Here is a 21,806-nt window from a genome sequence, read left to right as displayed (position 1 = left end):
AGATACTAGTAATACCTGCCCAAATTTTTATAAGAGATTTCCTGCTCTGTACTTCATGTGGTCCTCATCTCATTTTTTTGATCTGGTACACTCTGGTCTGGGATCTGTAGAGATACTTCCAACTGTTTTGCCTAGCTTCGCTTTCTTTGGTTAAATTTTACTCCCCCACTGAGTTTTAATGTGGCTTAAAGGTCTCAGCATAGCAAAAGTGCAAGGTTCCTATTTATCTTTTAAAAAAAATGTTGCTACAATGTGAGTTGTTTCTATAGAAATCTTGTAAGTATTGGATGTGTTATTTGGAAAAAGGATTTTGAAATTAAATATGTATATTTCATTGTTATCAATGAAAATAGATTGTTTTCCTGCTAATATTTTGTGAGCATTGAACACTGGTTCCCTACAATAGCAATTCCTTCCTACAGTACATTCTAGTGATAGACTGAAAATCTGTATTTCTTTTAATTACTTTGTAGTAATTTCCTTTCTTCCAAATGCCCTTTTCTAATGTTTTCTGCCATGGCCCATATGGTAAGATTTGTTATCTGGACAGAACTGGATAAAGCAAATGTCATAATCCTTTCTTTAAATAACTCCTTTTAATAATTAGCATCAATGTTAAGGCTCCCTAGAAGAGTAGAATTACTAGCCACAGCTGTCTCTCTCTTCTTTTTCAGTTTGGAGTCTCCGTCTGATAATTTAGTATATTATTGTGATTCCTAAGAATTGTTTTACTAGCCAGATTCGGGAATCCTTTCTACTAGTGGCAGAGTCATTCTTTGTATTCTGTTCTTTAGGTGTTTGATTAGAAGAGAGGTATCTATGCTTGGCCATGGAAGCTTATTGGTGTCCTGTTCAGACTATGAGGCGGCCAGGCAGATTTAATATCAAAAAATACTCTTTATTAAATAACTATTTACAATAAATAAGTCCTTAGGATCAAGAGGTAGACTGGCTGCGATCAAGACCAACTGGGTAGCAACAAGGAACCTGGCAAGGTTGCAATAGGAGACTGTAGTAAAACAGTGGAGCAGGATTCAGTGATGGAGGCTGGAAGGTTGGGAGAAGCTAGGGCACATGGCACTACTGGAACTGGGAACGAATGTCCACGAACTGGAACACCACTCAAACTAGGCTGGCACTGGAAAGCTGGGCGAGGCCAAACTAGATTCACTGGAAACATCTTGGTTCCAATGACAGGATGGGCCTGGACTTGGTGACTCAGGCTGGGCTGGATACTCTGAACTGGAGACTTGGAGCAAGGCTGAGAACTCAAAGCAAGGCTAGACTCTGCTGGAGATTCTGGACTGGACTGGAAGCTAGGCACACAACGAGGCTGGACTGGGGTTCCTGGACTAGGCAAAGGAATAGACACAGTATCGGACTGGACCACAGGTTCTAGGCAAGGTTGCAGGCCTGGTTCACAACAAGACAGATGCGAAGTTCCTGAGCAATGTTGGGCAACTGGAGCGCGGCTAGACTGGGCTGGAAACTCAAGGCAAGGCTGGAGGTCAAAAGCACAATGAAGCTGTACTGGAGACTTAGGACATGGCTGGGAGCTAGAAACACGACAAGGCTGAGCTGGATACTCAAAGCAAGGCTGAGGGCTTAAAGCATGACGAGGCTGGGCTGGAGACTCTGGACACGGCTGGAAATTCGAAGCAAGGGTGGCAGCGTCTGGAACGCGCACAAGGTCAACGAAGAGGTCCGAAGCTGGATGCGAGACTGAGGTTGCAGGGTTCAGCAAGGAGAAGATCCTCGGTGGCAGCGGGTGCAGGATCCAAGTTCCCTCCAATAGGAGACACTGGCGCTGATTCCCCTCCGGTTACAGACGCTGTTTCTGACACGGGTGAAGACTCTTCTGCTGGAACTGCGAACGCGAAGGATCGATTGTCTCCAGCAGCTTGCTCTTTGCACATGTGCCTTTTATGCCGATCCTTTGCGTGCCTATTCCCTTCTGCAGCCAATTGGGCTGCCTTCTCCATGCACGTTTTGGCACATCATTTGCACGCACTGATTGGAGGATTCAAATCCTCCTCTGAAGACTGACCAATCAGTGTCTGTGACTTTTCCTGCACTGCTGACTTATCTCTGGGTTTCGCTTTCCCGGTTTCAGCCCAGTAAGTTTCTGTTTCCCCCTCTGACTCAGAGTTTCCTTTTCTGAGTCAGAGCTGGCTGGAATCTCACAATTGGATGACTTTGGGCCAGTCACTTTCTCTCATTCCAACCTAGTTCTCAAAGTTGTTCTGGGGAAAAAATGGGAGGAGAGTGATACATATTGGAGGAGAGAGTGATACATATCCGCCTTTCAACTGCTAGAGGAAAATTATTTATTTGTTAATATAATTAACGATATGTAGAATATGGACATATGAACAGGCTTGGAAGGAGATATCAACCCCACCAATCCAATGATCATTAAATATGTTCAGTGGCTATGGAAGATGGGGGAAAGGAACAGAATGGAGCTTCCTGAAACAAAAGTATTTCATACCACACTCTGTAACTATTTCATTGCAAGTCCTACTTCCTTTTCTAGAACAATTCTTTGCTAGAGCAAATTTTTAAAAAATGATTGTATAAACAAGATAATCTGAATGCATTCATTGCATTTGTATTCCCCTTTACTAGAAAGGAACATGAAGTTTATGTATTAGCCTCATACCCACCCAGCTAGGCTGATAGATTATTTCTTCCTGAGACCACCCAGTGGCATTTATGGCTGAACCTTTTCCACATTTTGGCTGCCACTGCATCATAATTTCTCCCTAAAATCATTACCATTTAATGGCAAGAACTGTGACTTTAGAGCCCACAGTGGAAAGAAGTTTCAAAGTTTACTACGGGAAGAAGGGAGTATACTGACTGTCTAGTTCCAGATAGTCCCACTTCTTCTGTTTACTTAATGTTATGTGGCCACCCTATTATAAACTTACCAATAAATTCTAGACTTTTGCCATTTCAAAAGGAACTTAGAGAATTTCTCATTTCTCAGTGCCAGTGCACTTTTTTTTTTTTTTGTAAATGGCTATGTATACCACACAACAGAACTATGGCATTTTGCCTGCTCTTGCTGGTCATTTGTCTTGTTCCCCCCTTCCTGATTTCAGCCTATTCAGTCATGGTTTACTGGTTCTTACTGAAATGCAATCTGGAGCCAATTGTTGCTTCAAGTTATTTTTTTCCTTTCTTTTTAATCATAGGAGAGCTTTACAGTTTCTTCATTTAGAATGAGAACTCTTACCTTGCATGAAAATGTTTTAAAAGAATCATGTCATAGTTAAAAAAGGTTTTTTTAACCTTGCAAATTCTGCCCCAATGGGCTGAGGGTTTTTAAAATCCAAAATAAACACTGTATACAGTCTTGTGTATCTGACTGGCCCCTGCCTAAAATATCATAATTTCTTCAAAACTGAATGCAGTATTACATATTTTGACTGCAAATGAAATACTGGGGGGGTTTCACTCCTAATTTTACCTACTTCTACCATAGTAATCTGTATTATAGTGCTTCCCATATGTTCATTGTTCACTTTATATTCTAATAATACATCTGGATGGGAATTCTGTGGCCCTCTGAATGTTGGGAACTATAACTCCTGAATCTTTGCCAACACTGGTTCATGGGAATAGTCCAATAACATTGGGAGCTGTGGCTGGGCAGAGGGAGACTACAGAATATCAGTCCTGTAGAACATATTACTCTTGCTTTAAAAACTATAGTCAAAAGGGCATTTGAGAGGTTAAATGCTATTTTGTTAACCCTTAATTATGGTAAAATACAACTGGGAAAGTTCATAAACGATCTAATCACAGATGGACTGTGAAAGGGAATCCTGTTAATCTTGTCATATAATTCAAAGCCATATAATAATTACACTATGGAACAAGATTTGGATTTGTAAATTAAATTAAATATTAATAAACACCTATTCTTTTATTCTAATAATACAATATTCTAATATTTTAATAAATACCTATTAACAATTAATAAACAACTATTAAATATTAGTAAACTAAATCTATTAAAATATTCTGAATTTTTGAGGATAAGAATTCAGGTACTGTAGGATACATACATCATCTCTTTGTCGCAAGCCAAAACTAATTGCTGGTTTTAGTCAATAGTAATAAGATAGTTTTAAAAAATTAAAACTGGCATTGGTTAGCATGGTAGATAGTAACGAAATTAAGTAGGTAAATGCAGTAGGATTTTCATATACTTTTATTTTCCAGTTGATTAATTCAGGAAGAAGAAAAAAGTGGGATTCAGTGAGGCAGTTTGGAATTTAGATGTTTATTATTTGTTATTTGGGATGCGCATTCAAAGAATGCTTTTCTACGGGATATCATTATTCCTTAACATTGGCCCTGTGAAACTACTGGAGGGCCACAGATTCTGCACCCATATACTGCAACGTAAAATGCATCTGTTCTTAATCTATGTAGCCTTAGTTCAAGAAAATTATAGCCAAAACTTGAAACAAACACAAAGATACATATGCACACAGAAAGTATTTTTTATTATTTTTGCATAAAATTCATGAACCAGTATTATTTAAATGTCGTTTAGGATTATTTTATTAAAATAGTATATAAATGATCTGGTTAATACTGGTTACACTAAATGATATTTACATTCATTTAGAGAAAGGCAGTCTTTATTTGTTTCTAGACAGTCTTAAAAATAGGACTCTTGATATACTTTGCAATCAAAATTCTAGGGAAATATTTCATAAACACTCTCTGGCAAATAAATTAAATTTATAATGATCCATATTTTTTTCTTGATAAGTACTTGAGAGATGTAATCATTCTCTTCTTGAATGGCGCTCAGAACTAATAAAGATGGTAGTTATAGCTGAGACTTCAAATCAAATTTAGTATTAAAAATAAAGGTTGTATTACATAATCCTCATTGTAGATTTTTAAAAATCTCCAGTATTTATTCTATAAAGTTCTGGATTTTAAATAAATAAAACAAAACAGAAATTGTTTTGAATCACATCACAGTATTTACTGGTTAAAATATTGCTAAATACATTCAGGATCAACGTATTTATTTCTTAACATTTATGTCAAGTCTTTTCCTCTGGATTGTGAGAAATTTGCAAAAAAATATGTAGTAATTAATCGGTTCACGTTTAAGATATAAGAAGGGGTTTTTTTTTTCCTTTTTTTTTTCTTGCTGCCAGATTTATCCTTTTAGGGGAAAAAATTAGCAAGGCTCCTATTAGGACAAAATTATATCTCCCCTTCCTCAGGTTCCATGGAAGCCTGGTTGAGAAACCCTGCATTAGAGAAATTTGTTTGTCTTCAGGGTTCAGCATTCTAAAACAGTTTTCCAAGAGGGAAATTGGATTAATATTGTTTCATGCAAGATAGGTGAAAGTTAGAAAAACTTTTTTTTCTTCCACTGTTATTTTAGGATTTCTGTCTGTGCATGACCAATGTCATGCTGGGAGTGCTACTACATACTATACTGCTATAGACTATAAGTGGCAGAGAATGTCATGATTTGGCAATGAGGAGCAAAACTGTAATATCCATAGTTGCAGTACTAGTGAAATGCCTTCGGTGTTTTATTTCACTAATGTGGCATCCCTTTGCTATGGCAGATGCAGTGGCCCTTTTTCTCCCTGCAGTGGATTGTATCCACTTGTAATTGTAAGATCAAACTCGTAAGGATATTTTATTCTTTCAATGTACTAACTTAAATATGTTTAAAAAATTGGTAGAATGCCAATGAAAAATTAAAATATATTTATGTTTCCTTACAGATAGTGCCTGTTTTCAGTGCTAAAAGTACATAAATCCAGCATAAATATCCCAAAGACCGTAGTGTTTCAGCTCATTTGAAATTGGACAACACATACATTATCCCAGTTTAGTAGCTTGATGTAAAAGAGATCACAAAAGCATAGAGACTTTATTATTTCTGAGAAAACTAACGTTTTGAACTGATGCTCACCTGCTTCCAATCTACTTCAATAAGCACTAATAGTACAACCATCTCAAAAAAATACCCTTGCATCATGTTACATGTCAGTGAAATTCTGAATGTTTGTCTTTTCACCTACTATATTGCATACAGTCGTGTGAAAAAGAAAGTACACCCTCTTTGAGTTCTGTGGTTCTACATATTAGGACATAATAAAAGTAATCTGGTCCTTAGCAGGTCTTAAAATTAGGTAAAGACAACCTCAGATGAACAACAACACATGACATATTACACCGTGTCATTATTTATTTTACAAAAATAAAGCCAAAATGGAGAAGCCATGTGTGAAAAATTTAAGTACACCTTATGATTCAATAGCTTGTAGAACCACCTTTAGCAGCAATAAGCTGAAGTAATAGTTTTCTGTATGACTTTATCAGACTCTCACATTGTTGTGAAGGAATTTTGGCCCATACTTTCTTACAACATTGCTCCAGTTCACTGAGGTTTGCGGGCATTTGTTTATGGACAGCTCTCTTAAGGTCCCGCCACAGCATTTCAGTCGGGTTGAGGTCTGGACTTTGACTGGGCCATTGCAGCACCTTGACTCTTTTCTTTTTCAGCCATTCAGTTGTAGATTTGCTGGTGTGCTTGGGATCATTGTCCTGTGGCATGACCCAATTTCGGCCAAGCTTTAGCTGTCGGACAGATGGCCTCACATTTGACTCTAGAATACTTTGGTATACAGAGGAGTTCAAGGTCGACTCAATGACTGCAAGGTGCCCATGTCCTGTGGCTGCAAAACAAGCCCAAATCATCACTCCACCACCATGCTTGACAATTGGTATGAGATCTTTGTGCTGATATGCTGTGTTTGGTTTTTGCCAAACATGGTGCTGTGCATTATGGCCAAATATCTCCACTTTGGTCTCATCTGTCCAAAGGACATTGTTCCAGAAGTCTTGTGATTTGTTCAGATGCAACTTTGCAAACCTAAGCTGTGCTGCCATGTTCTTTTTAGAGAGAAGAGGCTTCCTCCTGGCAACCCTTCCAAACAAACCATACTTGTTCAGTCTTTTTCTAATTGTACTGTCATGAACTTTACCATTTAACATGCTAACTGAGGCCTGTAGAATCTGAGATGTAACTCCTGGATTGTTTTGCAATTTCTCTGAGCATTGCACGGTCTGACCTTGGGGTGAATTTGTTGGGACGTCCACTCCTGGGAAGATTGGCAACTGTCTTGAATGTTTTCCACTTGTGAATAATCTTCCTCACTGTAGAATGATGGACTTTAAATTGTTTGGAAATGGCCTTATAACCCTTCCCAGATTGATGGGCAGCAACAATTGCTTCTCTAAGATCATTGCTGATGTCTTTACTCTTTGGCATTGTGTTAACACACACCTGAATGTTCAGACCCAGCAAACTCTTAAGACTTCAGCTTTTATGGAGGTGGTCACACTTGATGATAATCAATTAATCAAGAGCATTTGATTAGCAGCACCTGGCTGCCTCTTAGCCTCTTAATACCTATGGAAGCAGTAAGGGTGTACTTAGTTTTTCACACATGGCTTCCCCATTTTGGCTTTATTTTTGTAAAATAAATAATGACATGGTGTAATATTTATTTATTAATATTAATATTAAAAGTTTATTATCTGTAAGCCACCCAGAGTCATTATACGCGAGGTGGGCAGTAGAGAAATTTAAAAATAAATAAATAAATAAATAAACATGTCATGTGTTGTTGTTCATCTGAGGTTGTCTTTACCTAATTTTAAGACCTGCTAAGGACCAGATGATTTTTATTATGTCCTGATATGTAAAACCATAGAACTCAGGGTGTACTTTCTTTTTCACATGACTATATATTGAGGTTTTAGCCCAGAACAATAAAACAAGGGAAATTAATAAGTGATTATGATGTATTTTGGTTCTCATGTTCTTTGCTGTACTTTACATTGACTAAGGGGAAGCATCCTAAATATTTCTTATCTCAATGAATGGCTGTCAATATTGTTTTTTATTACAGTTTCCTCAGACTCCAGCTAATGCAGCATGTGCAGTGGTTATGTGTAGACGTTCATGCAATGTATCAAAAGAGAATCATCTTCTGGTAGATATGTCTCACTCTGTAAGATGACATCAGAGTCAATATGCCTTACCCACCTTTTTATACTTAACTGTAGCCAATTCAGGCTATACAAATTTAAGTATGAATTACTAAAGTGGAACCCACAGATGCTTATCAGCTTGGAGCAGAACTGTATTCAAAGGCTGCATTTCCCTATGAACGCATTTTTCTCTGGCAAGAGTAAGAGATTACTCATATCTCTCAAGATTTCAAGAACCATAAATGAACCCACCCTGCAAGAAATCTTGAAAATCATTAACCAAGTCCCAGGTTCTTTCTCCCCATATCGCCCTTCAGACCTGGAGTCCAAGCCAACAAATTCTCACATTGCCCACTGCAGCCTGTTTTAATCTTCAGTCAATTATTTATTTGATTTATAACCTACCTTTCTGCTCAAACAAGGACTGGAATTTTTCAAAGAAGAAAAGCATATACATTTTATTGTACTTTTGTAACTTCCATGGAAGCTAAATATACAGTTGTTCAGTACTTTTGGTCCTGTGCACAAAATATATAGCCACAGATTTGAAGGGGGTGTCAGAAGATTCAGTGAGATACATTTACAGGAACTTAAACACTTTCCAACTAGATTAATTTCAGAAAAATACTGCCTGAGGGTTTTTTTTAATAGTCTCATGGTCAGGGGTTTTTGCAAGATCTGATGTGTTTGTTGTGCCACAACTCCATCCCTTTTGTATGTGTGTGCACCATCATGATGTGTTTACAGAAGAAGCAGAAGTGACATGTTGCTTTCTTTATTTGACACTGCACCCCCATCCCCACAGATGCCTCTGCTTGTGGAGATAACAGTTTAAGTCTAATAGGAAAAGGGTGGCCTTGTAATGAAGCTTGGCTTCTCTAGAAAAGAAAGAGTGTTGCTTTTTAGTTATGATGAAAAAAGCTAGCAAACCAGAAGCCAAGATTAATAAAAGCTGCGGAATTTTTGAGAACAGTTTAAGCCACAGTTGGAATTATTGTTATTGCTGCATTAAATCAGACTTTGTGAAATGCCAGGCGTTACTTTGATTGATTAACTGAATTGGCCATGAATGAGAAAACTCTGATGATTTGTCAGAGCATTGGGTGATTCTGATCAGCATAAGCCAGTATTGTTTTAGATGCTACTGTAGATAGAGAAGGAGTGAATATGTGTGTGTGTGTATTGTGTATTGTGTATCCTTTTATATATTATAAAAATATATGTATTATATATGTGTGTATGTATAATGTACATGTATGTATTTGTGTGTGTGTATATACTGTACATAACATACATACATACATTCAGAATCTGGCAGATCTTAGTTTGGTTTGGATATCTCTTATGTGTCTTGGCAGGCTTGTGTATTGCTTTGTGCACAGAACAAATTTTGTTAATGGTTGAAGTTACACCTACTGGTAAGGCCTATTACGTTTCATCAGGCAGCTATGGCCTCACGGCTCCAGTTGACACATATACAGTATATAGCTGAACTTTCTGCTCCCAACTTTGATGATATGAGCAGTATCAGTTCATGTCAGAATTTGAACATGCAGTCTTTTAAAATTAGTTATGATAAGATGAAAAACGTATACTTTTGGAACAAACTGGTAAAAGATTTCCATTCTGTATTGGCTGTGATAAAAATCAAACACTAAATCCGCATGACGTTGGAGCATCCTATAAGATGGGAGGGAACTGCACCAGGAACCCCTTACCCAACCACCTTCAGGCTTTCCCCCCCCTTCCTTTTCTCAGTAACTTACTGTATATCCTCCTTGACATATATCTTTTCGGGGGAGATGGGTGGTAATAGAAATGTGAATAATAACTAAATAAAATAAATATCTTCCTGGCATATTTTTGTAATTAAAATTTTTCCTTCAATGTTGTAGACTGTCATGGAGAACATTTCTATATTTAGTTTGTCAGATTTATATTCTGCCTTTTATTTTGTACAATTTAAGATGGTAGACATAATGCTCTCTCCTCCTATTTCAACAACCACCATGTGAGGTGGGTTGGGCTGAGGGAGAGTGACTGGCCCAGGTACCCAGCCAGCTGCCGTGCCTAAGGGAGGACCAGAACTTGCATCGCCGGCCTTTCTTGTCCAGCACCTTAACCATTACACCAAACTGGTTCTGTTTGTTAATAGTATGTTGTGTTTATACAGAGCTTTGGAGTGTCAAGTCTTTTTTAAATGCGTTAACTATGATAGTTCAAACTTGCTATAGATGCTGAAGCTGAGAAGCGGTTAGTTGCTTTATCAGATTCCAGTTGTTTTTGTAGCAGAGATGTCATTTAAATCAGGCACGTTCTACCTCACAACTCTATCTTATAGCTTTAAGCTACCTAGGCCTTCAGTTTAAACTGAAACACGTTACAACAATCTGCTAAAAATTGACTCCCACATCCTCCTGCTTAATTTATAAAATCAGAAGTTAATATTATTTTGCTTTACACAAAGCAGCAGCATATCAAGGAATGATCATTTCTAGCTGTGAAGGACAACCTACGTAGCATGAGAATACCAGCAGGAGGGAGATTTGGGTCAAATGATTTGTGGGTTACTCCCTTTCCTAAGTTTTGATACCATATTTATCTTTGGGGTTGGACATCATCAAATATGTCTCCGTTTAATATAACCATATACCTTCCTTTCTAAAATGTTGCCTGCAAAGAGTCTAGTGGAGCTTTTGGTGTGTGAACTTGGCTGTAAAAAGTCTCCTGCAGAGACTGTCTTGAAATGACTTGTGTAAAACCAGAAGGTCCTCTGAGAACAGTTTGGCAAGCTCAGAAAAGCAGTTCCCAGGGAAAGAAACATTTTAAACAGCACAATACTGTGTGCAGCCAGTATGTGACATGGTTATTTATTGCTTAGTTTGAAGAATATCATCAAAGTTTATACAAAAGGTTTAAAATATTAAAACATTTCAATTTTTAAGTAATTGAATATTTTTCTTCTGTTTTGTTTTTCTTTTTAGTGTCCTTTGCTGTTTGCATTATCTTCCAACTGTGATTAAAACTAAATTAATCCCAAAAGTAATTTTCTTACTGTTAATAGCATGTTGGAACTGTAGTACGGTAACCTTATATTTTGTGCTTGGTATACTGGATATTTACTTACAGTGCAACCAACACTTGTAGCTATCATTTCTTGATATTAAAGTTAGCTCTGAGGTGGAAGTAGTGCTTTTAGGGGATTTTTTTCCCCCAAAGAAATTGCTTTTGTTTTTGCTCCTGCTGCAACAAAGGTGTCCTCTATGATGTGACTCCTCCTGACCAGAATTTACATAATGAAGGTGATGATGGTAGGTAGTCAATCAGATTTGGTTATCTTCTCTGGTTACTGTGAGCAAATGAAGCTGATTTAAAGGAAATGTGGTGCTTGCCGCAGGAATTGAAATGGAAGTCAAAAAGAATTTTTGCTCATGATGATGACTTACTGGCAACCACTGTGAAGAAAACATGGTACAAGGAAAATTAATTCATCTTCCCAATATAATTCATAGCTGATTTTTTTTTACTGAGAACTTTCAGCTCATCCCAAATCTGTGATCAACTTAGCTAACAAGCAAATTGGAGCTAAATGTAGTTTGTGTAGAAGATTTAGAGTCCATTGGAGTTGGGTGGCTATAACAAATTTGAATAAAACAAAATAAATAATATTTAGGAGTCTGGGGTGTAAAGTATTTATTCTTATTCTTTTTGTCCGTGCTGTTGTTTATTTAAAGCATTTCAGCCAAAAGGGCTCCCAAATTTTCTGAAATGTTTTATGCTTATCTAAAACTTACATGCTTCTTAATGCCTATGAGAAACTCCTGGCTGAAATCATATAGATATTTGGGTGACAGCATGACCAGTCTGCAGATGATATTCAGCTCTGTCTATTGTTTCCGTCACCATTCCTGATAGGTAATGGAAGATCTGTAGGAGTATCTGGAAATAATTCTGAGATGGATAGAAGTAAAGAAATAAGGATCCTGTGAAGTGAAAAATCTCCCAAGCTAGATAGAGGAGCGCATCTTCTTTTGTGAAGAACCAGTTTGAAATTGTTCCTGGATACCACATTCAGTGACTAAGACAGGGGTGATTTTAACCAGCTGGATTGCCAGCTGCAATACTAAAGAGAAAATGGATTTTGCCTCAGTGACACATGTTCTCTAGTTACACAGACATTGGGCATAGCCTTTTAAGTGTTTTCTCTGCCATACATGAAATTCCTTCTTTCACTTCTATTTAACTGAGAGCTTAAAGTGTTGTACTTTTTGTTAGTTTAATTGATTGGTTTGATAAATTATTGTTACTGCTCAGTTTCAGTGGGTTGTTCTTAAGGTTGTGCAGCAGCAGCTGAGTGAGCCTGGGAAAAGATGCAGCTGCTTTCAAGAGTTGCAGATACTTGCTGTGTTTATACTCTTGAAAGCTCCAAAGTGCCTTTTTGGAATTAAATCTGGAGAATTGCAGGGGGGTTGTTGTTAAGTGTTCTGATTTTACTGGTATGTATGGACGATGGCGATGATGATAGAAATTTTGACACCATCTCAGGAGGGCAACTATGGAAAATAGATTATAACTGGATATAAGTATTCAGAGCACTACTTACTGAGTATGTAAACCCATTTTTTTTTCCTGTTTTGGGGCTTACCCACACTGCCAGGTTGCCTCATTGCCAGAACCATTTCTGGACAGCAAGAACAGATTGCATTCTGTGCTCAACCCCTGTACCTGTGTGATTTACTGATCCACTTTTGAAGTACTATTTGCCTGCTGCTGTCACCTAATGTGCTGCTCTCCAGTTTGTATGCTGCACTTTATTTTCTTCTCGGTCAACTCTGCACTTTGAATGGCTACTTTGCAGTCAGGAAAACTTCATTAGCTGAGTTAGTGGTCGCTACCACGTAGGTCTCTAATAACTTCTGGAGCTATTCCTAGCAATTGTGCTGCAGTAGCATGATGGTTATTGCACTTGCCTACTATATAGAAGATGGCTGGTTCAAAACCAGACAAAAAGGTTCTAAATTTTTAATTATTGTTTTTCGTTCCCTGAGCTACCTACTTTTTCAGTCACTTTTCCTCAAAGTGACTGGAAAATAATGAAGCAGTGCTCTGAATACTTATATTCAGTGAACCTATTAAAAAAAGAAAAGAAAAAAATCAGTAGAAATATAGGTAGATTAGGGGAAGAAAAATATTAATTTTTTAAATGATTTCTGTCAAGTAACTGGAAAAAAATCCCCAAACAAAATTTCTCCTTAGAGGTCATAGAAAGCACACAGTTTCTAACTGTGTGCCTAGAGACCACCGTAGCTCCCACACAGTGAAAAGGTTCCAGTGTAACACTAGCATCCTAATAGTGATTTTAAACAGTTCGGTATATTGTATATATCTTGCCACTGGGCGCAAATATTTGTGGATCTGAATGCTAATGATGGCATGGGAAAGATGTATAGATCATTTCTGACTCTACAAAGAAAATGCCAGTAGCATAAAACAAGAGGAGTTCTAATGTCAAAATGGTTTAATCAGCCAAGGCTCTATAGCATCTTGTTAGATGATACTCAATCCACTTACATTTCTTTGGTGAGAGGAGGAAAATCTCAATATTCTATTCCTCAGCTAGAACTTAGCTCCCCATTTTCTGGGGTTTCATGTAGGAACCATGAATATATCATCATCGATGGTTAGGATATGACTGCTGATTGGATATCTCAATATTAACGTATGATAAAATGGGAGGGAAAATGCATTAAAACATACTTCTTCTACTTTAATACCATTTTTTCAGTACTTTTGATCAGAAGTCAAGACTGAAACTTATCAAGAGGTAACTTGTAGAATAAGGGTCATTATTATGTTTTTATATACTGTAGGTTAAAAGCGATGTGTGAAATTCAAGAATGGAAACTATTACACCAAAATAACTTTCCTTTGCTGTTGTTTTGGAGCACATTTTTCTTTCAGAGTAAAAATCACATCAAATGGTAAACTATTACTGTATGTTATTTCCAGAGGAATTTGTGGAAACCTTGAATATGATTTCATTATTCATGCCATAATAGTTCATTGTTAAAAGAAGAAACTTTATATTTAAGGGCAGTTGTTCTCTGATGTTTTTGTGGATAAGTTTTAACCGCAGGATGGATCTTATTAGGAGGAAGTTGCTAAGTTTCTTTCTTGTGGCAGCCTGTTGCACAATGAAAGAATGCTGTTTTGTAAGATCCAAAGAGCTTCAGCAGTCACTTTTGAATTATGCAGAAATGAGTGGAATTATCACCATGAAATGTATAAAGGTAGTCCTCACTTAAGGTAATTGGGACTGGGATTTCTGTTGATAAGTGATGTGGTCGTAAAGCTCAACATCATGTGACTGCACCACTTAGCAATGGAAATTCCAGCATTTCTGGTTGCTGTTGTTAAACAAATCACTGTGGGTTGTTAAGCAAGGATGTCATGTGGTCATCATTTATGATCTCCTGCTGGCTTCCCCATTGACTTTACTTACAGGAAGCCGGCAAAGAAAGTCGCAAATGGCAATCACATGACCACAGGACACTGCAATATCGTGATTGTGAGCTGGGCACCAAGTACCCAGATTGCAATCACATGACCGCAGGGACTCTGCGACTGTCATAAGTACAAGGAGCAGTTATAATTCCTGATTATAACTGTTAAGGTCTAATTCTATAGACCTTAACAAGGAGTCTGTGAATTTTAACTCTGATGTGTATGTACAGGTAGTCCTCAACTTATAACCATTCATTTAGTGACTGTTTGAAGTTATAACGGCACTCGAAAAAGTGACTTATGACTGGCCCCCACATTCACGATCGTTGCAGCGACCCTGCGGTCACGTGATCAAAATTCAGGTGCTTGGCGACCGGCTCAACACAACAGCTGCAGTGTTCCGCGGTCATGTGATCGCCATTTGCAACCTTGCCAGCTGGCTCCAGACAAGCAAAGTCAATAGGGGAAGCTGGATTCGCTTAACAACCATGGCAAAAAAGGTCGTAAAATCAGGCATGACTCACTTAACAACTGCCTTGTTTAGCAATGGTAGTTACAGTTCCAATTGTGGTTTTAAGTTGAGGACTATCTGTACTATAATCGGCCAACCTGAGTGGAAAGCTGTAGTAATTCACATTGTATGGCTTTTCTTGTAGTCAGCTGTTTGATGACTAGGTACAAAGGGCAGGCATATAAAAATGCTGGAAAAATGTTCCCATAAGGTCATTCTTACTCTGTACCTTGTGAGAATAGTTGCTTGTTTCATAGAAAAAAAAATGGATTAAGAAGCTAATCAAATCAGATTTTATTTGATTTGATTAAGAGGCTAATTTGATATGTTTCTTTGGTTGTAAATCAGCAAATAGTGCCAATTATTTTTTTAAAAGCATGGGAAATAATGTGTTGATCATACAGTGTAAATGATCCCATCTTTGCAGGGCTAGGAAAGCAGGGGCAGAATAATTCATAGAGCAGTCAGAAGCTCAGGGCTCATGCACTCCATCCTCCACCTATCATGCAATGATTCCATACTGGTTAGAGGCAAAAAAAGGGCTTACTATTTTCTCTGAATCAGCAAGCAATTGTTTGCATGTTGCCATCAGATCCAGGATAATAATTTACAGTGAGTTTTATAACATACTTTAAGACTTCTCTTGTTGCTATTAATGTGGGCTTATTAAAAAGTAATGGATCAAGCCTTCCATTAGTGGGGAAGCTGGGATGAGGATACTTGGGAAGGTAGTTAAAAGCAGGAATAAAATTAGTTGATATCTCATGCATCAGTTGCTGTATTACTGCAGTTTCATTTGTTACTTTTGAAGATGAAAGTTCCCAATCTGAAAATAATGGTAGGAAAAGCCTGGAGCAAGCTCTTAAGAAATTTTTGCTCAGGCAGCCATCCTGTATAATGACTAATGAAGACATATAATCACCTTATTCAAAAGCGTGTTTAAATATAGTGAGATATATATATTATATTATTATTATATATTTCACTTTTGAGGCTGCAAAAGTACATTCCAGTTCTGATGGGAAGCTTTACTTTCAGACATAAGTAGATTGTCTAAAGGTTTTTTTAAAGAAGACATTAACAAACATTTTAAATCTTTAGTATGGTCATAAGTAAACAACTATTTAGAATAATTACACTTCCAATACTCCAAGTAGTTTATACAATTGAAAGGAATAAAACATCCTTTAAGAAAAACTTAACGTGAAAATAGAAACAGATTTAAAATATTTTTTAAAAAGTATGCTATAAGAGTCTCATGTCTCATTCTTGTAACACAGCTGAACCAGGTAACTTTTGTTTCTTTCTTATAAATTGAGAGAGAGGGATTCTTGGTTAAGTTGGAGTATGTGTTCTAGTCTCCCAGAATCATGTTCCACTTGATTGCAATATCATTAACTGGAACAATTAATTTTAAGTAATCACATATTTTAACTGCTGGTTAACACTGACATTGCAAATAAGTGTTTTATGCTTTATTCAGTTTTTTTTAATGAAAGCATAGATGTATGTTGCATATATTTATTGCTTTGCATTCCACATATTTCTTTGTATGCTTTTTAAAATTTTCTGAGAATAAGTTTTTGGCATGTTTTCATGTGAGAAAGATTACATATAAAATAAAGTATCTTTCCCCTAAAGTTTTCCTGTTTTTATGCTATGAACAATAGATGCATTCTTAGAAGATCATAATTATTTTATTATTACAATTCTAGCTTAAGAATGCCAGGAAAGCTGCTAAACAGCCAGTTAGATAGCTAAGATCTTTTACCACTATGTACAATTTGTATTCTATAAATATAACCATCAAGGACTTGAATAGATTAATATGTGATATAGAAATTCATTTAATGACTAAAACATTGGGAAATGATGGAATATATTTTGTTTTTGTTCTTCATGAAACTAGGAGGAGGCAGACAGAATTAGTGAGCTTTTATAAGCATTCTTTGTTTAGTAATATTGAAACTTTATGTTAGTAAATTATTGCCATAGGTGGCTATTTCCATATGTCAACCCTCTTTGCCCCAGCTCTGTTGTCTAATGCTGCTTGAGATGTGCAATATCCTAGCAACTTAGGAAATCATGGAAGGGTATGGTGTTTGTTTTTGTTTTTTGCATACTATCTGCATACCAAGGGTTATTAACCCATTGGGTGCCTGCCTAGTAACTTTCAATAGAGAGAACAAAAATAATAAATGTGAACTAAGAGAAATGGAAACATGTTAAACTGGAGCCTGGAGAAGAATCTGTTGATGTCTACTCATTCCTAGAGAGCCACCAAGCAATCCATTTTAAATGTGGTATTAAACTCTTCAGATCACCAAATCAAGACAACTATGTCACAATCAAAAAGTAGGAATGAAGGATATGTGTGATTACTATAGAAATGTTAAGCTCAAGAAAATGAGTCAAGCTTGTTTTCCATGCTGGATGGCATTGAGCATGCAGCAGAAATTCCAGAAGACATACAACTCATTCTGAAAAAAGCCACAAAGAGAGTCTGAATCTGTGGGATAAAATTTAAATGCAAACTCAGACATCCTCTTTTTTAAATCACTCTTACTTGCTCCCTTTTCTGCCAGCAGACATCTTGTTATAAATTCACAAAAAGAAACACAGAATGCCTCCTTCATATTCTTATTCACATACATATTGTGACTGACGAAAAGAGCAAAAGAGAAATACTCAGGAGCTCCCAGGACGCTTTTGTTCCTCTTTTTGCTGCTCTAGGAAAATAACGTGATTCCCAAGGCTGCAGGAAAAATATTGCCCTGCTTCAAGAGTGTCAAGGTTGCAGAACACTAGAATCCCCAACCAGTAGCAACCTAGGTCGAGAGGGTGCAGAGTAGCCAGACACTCACAGTCAATTATACGCCAGGTTATGTGTCAGGCCAGAGGTCAACACAAATTCCCAAGCGTAGGCAAAACATCATGCAGAGTCAGATTCCAGGCAAAGTTCCAGAAATAGTCCAGGGATCAAAGACAGATGTCCACCTTTGCTGAAAGAGTCCAGAAAAACTGAGCAAGGTCAGAGGTTGGTGAAGAACCTGAAGCTGATGAAACCAGTACTCTTGAAACACAATCAGGCAATACCTCCTAGCTGTCAGGCCATCTATCTTCCAGGGGTATTCCAAATTGTTTGTTTGTTTGTTTGTTTTTATTCTGCCTTTATTATTTTCATAAATAACCCAATGCTGGGAAAATACCTGTTAACTCCTTCCCCCTCCTATTTTCCCCACAACAACAACCCTGTGAGGTGAGTTGGGCTTAGAGAAAGTGACTGATAGTTTCCAGTGAGCAAGGCCCCACTTCTGGTTAAGATTTTGTTTTTGAGGATGCTTCTTTTTTCTGGAAGGTGTTATATTTAAAAGTCTGGACCACCAAATGCCTACACTGTCTGGGGCTGGGTGATGCTTCAGGCTTTTCTTTTTCCAAGTAGGAACTTTCAGCCCAAGACAGAAAAAAACAGATTCATTCCAGACCCACCCGTTGTTTCTCTGCTGATATAGTTTCTTTTTCCTTCTTGGCTTTGTCAATACCTGAAATATGCTGCTGGTCAAGAAGGAAATGGAAGTAAACTTCCTCCTACCATAGTATTTTTATAAATTGTGTTTATACTAAGGAACATTGGCAGTGAGAATAAGAAGGGACAGAGAAGAAATAATAGCCCGTCCAATTAGTTTTGGACTCTAATGAATAGGTAGCAATTGAAGATTGAATTCATAAAGTTCTTATTTATAACACCAGGAACTTTTGCTGAATGGGATTGGCTATTGTATAAATATTACAAAATAAAAATAAAAATTCCCTCATAGTATAGCTCTATATTAAGTGCCATATGGGACTACCACTTCAAGTGCACGTCCAGCATACTGAAGCAAAGGAATGAAAACCTCAAACATCAGGCTTTGTTGGTTTGCCTTGATCTGTAATTCTGATTTCTTTGTTCAGTGCTCCCAGTGGCCATTTGTACAGGAATTTCTCTGCATGGTGGTAATATTCATCACATTCTTCAGGATCTTTCAGAAGGCAAAGCAGGAAGATAAATCCCCCCCCCATTTTTCCCAGCGCACCAGAAACAGAACTTACGTTGTTTTTATTTGACTTTCTATATCCCTTCATGGGTAAATAGATTTTTCAGATTCTTCTATCATCAGCTAGTTTAATCAAAAAGGGTATATACTGTATTTCTTTTGAGAACTCATGAATAAACAGTCTATAACTCTTACATTTTATTTTATACAATAAACTTCTATGTAGTATTTCTCACTTTCAAAAATATTTGCTCATGTTTGTTTATCCAACTATGTTTTCTGCTTCTGTTTTACCTTGCCATGGCCTTTGAATAATGGAATACTGCAAATTAAGAGCTTCCTAATTCATTAAACTTTTAAATCATACATATTTTTAAGTCTAGTATCTAGAATTGTGTTGATATGGTTTACCTGTAAATTATATTGTTGCCTTATTACTGGTTATTTTGGTGATAGTAGTAAAGATAATAATGGATTAAATGAAATCATCACCAATAAAATATGTCTCAGATAACAGCCCTGATTAGTTCTCAAACTTCTTTTTAATTGCCTAAAGAGGCATTTGTGATTCTTCTTCATTTATTTATTGCCTGCCATTTTAATTAATGTACTTCTTGACTTTATCTCTCTGTTCATTAATGAAGCTATTAAATGAGACAGGATCTTGAGGTAATCTTTACAGCACCTCAGCATGTGCTAACAACACAGAACAAAAGATGTTCCATGTCACGCTGACCTTTGGCAACCCCACCCAGTTCTTCACATCATCCTTTTAATGGTCTTTTGGAAAGAAGGCACTTTGGGAAAAGGAGCCCCCACAGATCCCCTCAGGGAATTAATGCTCTTGTTGAGACTTCATTGCTTGAAGTCTCTTTTATGTCCCCAGAGTGTTCTTTCCACTGAGCTGCTGCTCACAATTAGCCCTGGGGTTGTGTTTTGCATCCCTGGTAAAGTTTGCTCAACTTCTTAACAAAGCTCCCAGATACTTTTTCAGATACCCAGATTCTTTAGAATCAAAAACTATAGCTAAATTGGGTGGGTGGGGGCTTAAATCTCGTTGAATTAGGAAGGTTACAGCATCCAGCTCAACTTTCCAATCAACTTTTTTTCCTTTTGTTTACATTGTCAACACAGTTAAAAGAAGGAGTTAATGAAAACATAATTGTTTAAGAAAACTTTCCCTGATTAATGGCTTGCAATAGTTCCCTGCAAGCATCAGCTATAAAAGAATAATATGTAGGCCTCCTGAAACAAACCTCAGTTTTCGTCATCTTGTAACTACGCGGTTAAAAATGGGGGCAAGAAACTGAAATGTGCACATGTGAAGTATCTCTCTAATTTGCAAAATAGAAAAGGACCAGGAAATTAAATTGCACAGAAATCTTGGCTTTGGTGTTACACAGCACTCTGGCAAATGATAGAATTGCAAGGTATTAACAACAAGGCTGCTTGGTATAACCACACTTGCTAATAATCTTTTGTGTTCTTTCTTTCTGTTTCTCTGCAGATTTACCACAGGATGAATTACAGGAAGCAGAAACTCCATGAAAAGTGCAAAAAGACCCAGGAGGATTTTAAAAATCTGTGCATTTACAATCCAAAAGTAACATTTTTTTTCCTGTACTGAATACAGTAAACCTCAAGAAGCAGGCCCACTATTAGAGCAAAATACTTCCACTTACATCTAAGCACCTAGCTTTCCCTTTTTAGCTATTGATCTCAGAGATATTTTCTCAAGGTGACATTGTAGAAGGAAGCATTCTGTAACTGATATACAGTTATAAACCCTCAATAGAAATCCCAGGTGATCAAAGGCTTTTTATATACTGAAATATTGACATATTGAAATATGAAAGTATCCTGTGCTTTAAGGCCCCTTTTTTCCCTTTCTGACTTACTTTAATGGTAATTAATTTTGATAAAAGAAAACAGTTTTGTCATCTGCTGATGATTAAATTTGATATTTCAAATACATATTAATTCATTAGATTTCTTTAGATTTCACTTCATTTATAAATTTGATGTTCAATTTGTAATGTAAATTTATAACAACAGATGCAGAAGAGGTCTGTGCAATCTCGGTCCTTGATCTGTATAGATGTTGGCCTATTCTGGATGTTTTATTCATTTTACCATCCTCATTTTAATCTACCTAATTTCCAGTTTCTTTAAAAGGACCAAATTTAGGGAGGTCTGGAGGTCTTCTTATCTAAAAATATTAACTATTTTAATAACTTATCTTCTTATCTAAATAACTATTTTAATGACCATTTATGCTCAACTCTGGGGTCTTGTTGGATAAATTTTTCTTAGCTATGCAACCCAGTCACACAACTTGACAAACATAACTGAATTCTTTTCTGAAATTTGAGTCTAAAATGGGAGGTTTATCCAGTCTTGATAGAATTGCACTCCAAACTTGTCAGATTTTGGCTCTAAAATTCAGAGTTTGTATACAATAAGAAAAAAGCATGGAAAAAAACTAACGAAGTCAAGATGGAAATAGTGTTAATTCAGAAACATGTACCATTGTCTGAAAATAATTCAGGCCTGCCTGGCTCCAATACTATACGCTCCAATTAAAGCATATGCTTCTCTTTTTATTTTGGTCTAGTTGTTGTACCACATCAATTTATAGAGTTACTGCTTACTTAGCAATATATACAACATGAATTCCAAGCTATTGTCTCAGCTTTTCC

At 36.8% G+C, this 21,806-nt stretch overlaps 1 protein-coding gene across 1 annotated transcript in view; it reads left to right on the top strand.

The window, feature by feature from the left end:
- The window catches only part of BBS9 (Bardet-Biedl syndrome 9), a 210,010-nt gene extending 188,973 nt beyond the window's left edge, over nt 1-21,037 (top strand). Inside the window, exon 22 of the mRNA XM_063304050.1 lies at nt 20,615-21,037. Coding sequence (XP_063160120.1) covers nt 20,615-20,655 — 41 coding nt within the window. The 3' untranslated portion in view covers nt 20,656-21,037. The remainder of the gene's footprint in view (nt 1-20,614) is intronic.
- Nucleotides 21,038-21,806: the final 769 nt, after the last annotated feature.

Source organism: Candoia aspera, chromosome 4 (assembly GCF_035149785.1).
Source record: "Candoia aspera isolate rCanAsp1 chromosome 4, rCanAsp1.hap2, whole genome shotgun sequence".
Taxonomy (NCBI): Eukaryota; Metazoa; Chordata; class Lepidosauria; order Squamata; family Boidae; genus Candoia; species Candoia aspera.
The sequence above is the reverse complement of the archived record's forward strand: the minus strand, read 5'-3'. Positions and strand labels throughout refer to the sequence as shown.